Genomic DNA, 6,000 nt, shown 5'->3' with positions numbered 1-6,000 from the left:
TCCTATCTTGGTCCTGGCTTAGGTGTGTGACCCTGGGCAGATCTACCTCTCTGGGCCTCCATTTCCTACTTTGTCGAAATGAGACTCATTATGTCGTAGGGCTGTCCTAAGATTAAAACGAGAATCAGGGCTAGTGCTTCAGTAATCAAGAGGATGCAGTTCTGCCCTAGGTGAGCACCCACGGGCCTTCCCACCCACTGGGTGCTCTGCTGTTCCTGCAAGGTCCTCATCTCAGCTCCCGTACGGCCTCTTCCGCACCCTTTGCTGTGTCCACTCAGTGATGTCCCCCTCCCCCCCCCATGCCCAGCGCCCTGTGTGCCAGCTTCCTGCTTCATGAGTTGCTCCACTTGGGTGCTGGGCTTTCCCAGCAGCTGTCCTGCTCCCCTGCTCCCCTTCAGTGAGAGCCAGCCCCTCCCAGGTGGCACAGTGGAGCTGCTCAGACTGTTGTGACCAGAAAAGGGGGCCCAGAGAGGGGCAGAGGTTGCCCCGTGGCTGATGTGGGGGTCAGCCAGATCTGACTCTGCCATTCATCAGAGCCCCTAGATTCGCATCGCACCTGCCTTGGGGTATTGCTGGGGATAGAGCTGGGGAGGGGGGAGGGGAGCCGCCTCCCACACCTGCTCTTTCCACCCTGACTGGCCTGACTTGGGAATCCACTTCTCTGACCACTGGCCACTGGAAAGGAGAATGTCTGGCAAAGGCTTATGCCCAGGGTCCCAGGTGTGGAGCTAACCAAGTCATTTCCGGCTGGTGCGGTGGTGGCCGTCGTGGACCGGGTCTCGGTGCAGATCCCAGGCAGAGGAGAGCCGTGGGAGCTGGACCCGATGGCCTGGTGCAGAGCCCCGAGTGGGCCTCGACCCCTGCCGCTGCCTGTTCTGCTTACAGACAGGCCGCTGTCCTCCCTGGGCGGGAGGGGAGGGGTGGGGCAGAGAGCAAATGCCAAGGTGGCACGAGGCTGGGCATGTGCCTGGTCTCAGTGTCTAAGGAGTGTCACACACCTGGAGGTGTCACTCTGAGGACCTCTGCTCCCACTGGAGCATCTTAATCTCTTTAGAAGCTGACCGCTGACCGCAGGCGGCGGCTGGAGACCAGGGACCCCCACCCCCGCCCTGGGCCCAGAGTCCCCCATTGGTGAGCCTTGGCTCTGCTTATAGCATCTGACGCCAGAGGGGCTGAAAATAGCCCCTGGAGGAGGTGGAGGAGGGGGCTATTTAAAGGGCATGGGAGGAGCAGAGCTGAGCGAGTGAGCACTGATCATGGCCACAGCAGAGCTGAGCTGCCAGGTGTCCGAGGAAGACCGAGAGCGGCGAGAAGCCTTCTGGGCCGAATGGAAGGATCTAACACTGTCCACGCGGCCTGAGGAGGGGTGAGTGCCAGGCAGCTGGGAGTCCCTCTGCCCTAGAACACCTCTCCTGAGCCTCACGAGGCCAGAGCACAAAGCCCTGCAGAAGTTTCTGGGGGTAGGGACAAGGAGGGGGCCCGGGGGGGGGAGAGTGGAGTCACCGCTTCTGCATCCCAGGTCCTGGGGAGCCCCCTGCCCAGCTCATGACCGGAGGGTAGCAGATTTCAGGAGCTCAGTGTTCCCCTGCCCTCTCCTCCCCAGTTGCTCTCTGCACGAGGAGGATGCCCAGCGGCACGAGACCTACCACCGGCAGGGCCAGTGCCAGGCGCTGGTGCAGCGCTCCCCCTGGTTGGTGATGCGTATGGGCATCCTCGGCTGTGGGCTCCAGGAGTACCTGCTGCCCTACCAGCGGGTGCTACCACTGCCCATCTTCACCCCTGCCAAGATGGGTGCCACCAAGGAGGAGCGCGAGGACACCCCCATCCAGCTGCAGGAGCTGCTGGCCCTGGAGACGGCCCTGGGTGGCCAGTGTATGGAGCGCCAGGACATGGCCGAGATCACCAAGCAGCTGCCCCCGGTGGTGCCTGTCAGCAAGCCCGGTGCCCTGCGTCGCTCCCTGTCCCGCTCCATGTCCCAGGAAGCACAGCGAGGCTGAGGGGGCGGTGACTCGGGCTCTACCGTGCCTGCCGTGGGCTGGGCCCTTCCTGGCTAGGACCATGGAGGGGAGCTGCTGGCCATGGATGCTTTGTAGTTTGCCCAGAGTTGGGGGCTAGGGGAGGAGGGAGCCAGAGGCCAGGATGCCTGGGTCCCCTGAGTTCCCAAAGGGAGGGAAGCAAAGACAGTGGGCACTAAGGATAGAGAGCTGGGGGCCAGCACAGCCAAGCACCCCCAGCCCCAGGAGAAGGGACAAAAGATGCTGGTGAGGACAGAGGTCCCTGAGGGGAGTGACCCTGGTCCAGGCTCCAGTTTCAGAGAAAGATGAGGAAAAGGGGATCTGGAATGCTCTAGGAAGGAGGCTTGAAGGAGACCAGAGTGAGGGGGACGTGAAGAGGGCAGAGGCAGAGTGGAGCCCCCAGCATCCTCTGTTAGCGCTGCAATAAATGCTCAATCGTGTTCCAGACTTTTCTTGTTCCAGTCTCTTTCCTTGTGGGGGCTGGCCCATTGGTGTCCGTCCCCCCCCAGTGCTCACTTCTGGGAATAGGCCTTGCACCTGAGCTAAATATGGCAGAGCCAGTGGGTACACTCCATGCTTGGTCGTGGGGGCGGGGGAGACAGGGACAGAGCTGTAAACAGGGTATCTGTCCAGTCTGCCTTCCATGCCCTGGCTCTGCTGTGCAGTGCTTGGCCTCTGTGTCCAGTCCCCTGGCACTGGGTAGTGCCCAGCAGGCCAGCTGGCATCCAGGGTTTAAATGATCTCATGGAGCAGAGGGAGGGGGCTGGCACCAGGACTGTCCTTGGCTGTACCTAAGGTTGTGAATGGGGTCACTGATCCCAAGGCTGACCTACCTCTCAGTTCTGAATCCAGACAGAATCAATCCTTGGCTGGGGTCAGGCACTCTGCCCTCCCTGACCAGGGGGCGCAGGGTGGGTTGTGGGCAGTGGAGGGTCAGGTTCTTGTCTGTGACCCTGCAGCTTCGTGACTCCTGTCCCAACCTGGTTGCCTGGCCCAACAAGGAGACACGTTGCCCTTGGGACGAGGTGGGGGCACAGAGGAGGCTGGAGGCCCATCTGGACAGGGGCTGGTAGCCTACCTAGGGCAGAGGGACAATGGACTGGCCCAGAGGGGTCCAACTCCGGGAAGACCACCGGAGATGGCCGCATGGAATCCACTTCCCATCTGGGGGGATAGGAGGGAAGACCCTGGCATCTTGACCTGGAGTGCCAAGCAGGACCTGCAGGCCTGGCCTGGCCCGCTCCCCAAGAGAGGGGAATGTAGTGTGGACTGGGGGAGGAGAGGGGTCAGAGAGGCCAGACTGGCGCAACCTCAAATCCCTTGGCGGGGAAGGCCCAGCCCGCGCCCTCTGGGGCCCCGGGGGGCCGCCTGGAGAACGCCTGCGCCCTCCCGCCCTCCCCACGGTCCCGCGCCCCCGACATGGCCATGGCCGGAACGTCCCGAGCCTTCTGCTCTCGGAAGCCCCCAGATAAGCGGCTCGGAGCCCGCAGGGCCCGCGCCCTGCTGTTCGGCTGGCTAAGTGCATTAGCCCCGCTCGCATCCCCTATCGCGGCTGCCATCGGACGGGCGGGGCCGGAGCTGCGCTCTGGGGCCCCCGGGCGACCGTGGCGGAGGCCAGAACGGACTGTCCTTTCCGGGGTGGGGGTGGAGGGCGCTGGGGGACGGGGGTTGGTAGGAAAGGACGGAAGAGGGCTGGAGAAGGGGCCGGGGGGGGGGCAGCTGGGGTGACCTGAGTGTGACCCCGGGACGGGGTGTCTCAGGAAGGAGAAGTCGGCGGGGGCTGGGCCCGGGGTCGGGGACGAGGGCGCTGGGAGGTGGGCACTGGGAGAGGGCTGATTCGAACCCTGGCCAGAGAGAAGGGATGGGGTGCCGGGCGAAGCGGGTGAATGGCTGGGGAGCCGGAGGAGAGCGGCGGGAGGAGCTGGGGACGGGCGGGGCAGGGATCTAAGGGTCCTGGGGGCACGAAGCTGGCTCGGACCAGGCCCGGTGAGGCAAAGGCTGGACGGCTGCGGGAGCAGCTGCGGAGCGGAGGGGGGGCGCCCCCCACGCGCCCCGCGTGTCTGCTGCTCGGACACTAAGGGAGATGGATGGGCTGGGGGAGATGCAGCGCGGAGCCCCGGGCGGCTCCAGGCGCAGCCGCCGCCCCCGCAGCGGAGGGTCGGGCGGGGAGTCGGGCGGCAGATAAAGGGGCCGCGAGGCGAGAGGATAGCGCGGGCGACGGCGACGGCATGAGCGCGGCAGACCCGAGTCCCGCTGCGGGCGCGGCCCCCGACTCGGACCCGGGCCGGGCGGCCGTGGCCTCCGCCTACCGGCGCTTCGAGCCCCGCGCCTACCTCCGCAACAACTACGCGCCCCCTCGGGGGGACCTGAGCAGCCCGGACGGCGTGGGGCCTTGGAAGCTGCGCTGCTTGGCGCAGACCTTCGCCACCGGTGAGCGCGGGGAAACTGAGGCCCGGAGGACAAGAAGTCATCAGAGAGCTAAATGGGCATGCGTGCGCGAGCCCCATGGGGTCCAAGAAGCAGAGATAGGTAGTTAAGAGGTGAAAATAGAAGAGGAAGAGAAGCAATATCCCTTAGGTAGGGGGCAGAGGAGAGAGACCTGTGGAGAGGGCATTGGGAGATGAGGTGGGGGATGCAGGAAAGAGGCCCCGAAGACCCCCAAGACAGAGGGAGATCGGGAGGAAAGAGAGGCACGAGGCAGGAACTGCCAGGCACCTCCGGGTTTCCCCACCTAAGCCTCAGCGAAGGGACGGTCCTACAGATGTGGAAGCTGAATCTCAGAGGGGTTAAGTCCCTTTCCCAAGGCCGGTCAGTCCACGTTGGGGCCAGGACTCAGACCCAGGTTAGCTGATGCTTTTTCCAGAGAGAGGCACACTTACAGAGGGAGAAGCGAGAGAGGCTGGGAGAAGCAGGTGAGGGAGGGAGGGACTGAGGCGGGGGTGCCCGGACAGCTGGCACAGGACCCTCCTGCTCTGCCCCCACCCCCCAGGTGAGGTGTCGGGACACAGCCTCATCGACATTGGTTCGGGCCCCACCATATACCAGCTGCTCAGCGCCTGCACCCACTTTGAGGACATCACCCTGACGGATTTTCTGGAGGTGAACCGCCAGGAGCTGGGGCTCTGGCTGAGGGAGGAGCCCGGGGCCTTCAACTGGAGCACGTATAGCCAGCACGTGTGCCTCATCGAGGGCAAGGGGTAAGGGGGCTGCCCAAGGAGTGGCGGGTGGGGGGCAACAGAGCACTGAGCGTGGGCTGGCCCTGAGCCCTGGTCCTGCCCCTGCACAGTGAGTCCTGGCAGGAGAAGGAGCGCCAGCTGCGAGCCAAGGTGAAGCGGGTCTTGCCCATCGATGTGCACCAGCCCCAGCCCCTGGGCGCTGGGAGCCCGGCGCCCCTGCCTGCCGACGCCCTGGTCTCTACCTTCTGCCTGGAGGCCGTAAGCCCGGACCTTCCCAGCTTCCAGAGGGCCCTGGACCACATCACCACCCTGCTGAGGCCTGGGGGGCACCTCGTCCTCATCGGGGCCCTGGAGGAGTCATGGTACCTGGCTGGGGAGGCCAGGCTGGTGGTGGTGCCCGTGTGTAAGGAGGACGTGATGGAGGCCTTGGTTCGCAGCGGCTATGAGGTGCGGGACCTGCGCACCTACGTCATGCCTGCCTGCCTTCAGACAGGTGTAGACGATGTCAAGGGCATCTTCTTCGCCTGGGCCCAGAAGAAGGCGGGGGTGTGATGGCCCAGTGCACCCAGTGCTGGTGGCTCACGTACACCCAGATTCCCTGTTATGTGAGGTGGCACCTAATAAAGAAATAAGTTCCTCCTGCTGAGCGTCAGCTTTGTCTGTGGCTCTCCTGGGAAACAAGGAGCTCTCTCTGGGGTTGCGGGGGTGTGGAAGCCACCAACCCTAGCCTTTTTTTCCAGAAGCTTCCATGACGGTAGGTTTCTTTACCACTCATTCTTCCCAAACTAAGGAAGGTCAAGGCCAGAGGG

At 64.2% G+C, this 6,000-nt stretch overlaps 2 protein-coding genes across 2 annotated transcripts; both read left to right on the top strand.

Annotated features, from left to right (window-relative positions):
- Positions 1-1,059: 1,059 nt before the first annotated feature.
- Positions 1,060-2,460, top strand: TCAP (titin-cap). Its single transcript, XM_006746944.3, has 2 exons — positions 1,060-1,366; positions 1,604-2,460. Exons 1-2 carry the CDS (start codon positions 1,257-1,259, stop codon positions 1,995-1,997), a joined length of 504 nt encoding a protein of 167 aa, XP_006747007.1. The 5' UTR covers positions 1,060-1,256; the 3' UTR covers positions 1,998-2,460.
- Positions 2,461-3,739: 1,279 nt separating this feature from the next.
- Positions 3,740-5,837, top strand: PNMT (phenylethanolamine N-methyltransferase). Its single transcript, XM_006746942.3, has 3 exons — positions 3,740-4,445; positions 5,005-5,212; positions 5,302-5,837. Exons 1-3 carry the CDS (start codon positions 4,103-4,105, stop codon positions 5,741-5,743), a joined length of 993 nt encoding a protein of 330 aa, XP_006747005.2. The 5' UTR covers positions 3,740-4,102; the 3' UTR covers positions 5,744-5,837.
- The last annotated feature ends 163 nt before the right edge of the window (positions 5,838-6,000 follow it).

The sequence above is a fragment of the Leptonychotes weddellii genome, chromosome 15, assembly GCF_054177405.1.
Source record: "Leptonychotes weddellii isolate Sample4059 chromosome 15, ASM5417740v2, whole genome shotgun sequence".
In the NCBI taxonomy this organism is placed as follows: domain Eukaryota; kingdom Metazoa; phylum Chordata; class Mammalia; order Carnivora; family Phocidae; genus Leptonychotes; species Leptonychotes weddellii.
Note: the sequence above shows the minus strand (reverse complement) of the source record. Positions and strands in the feature narration are given on the sequence as shown.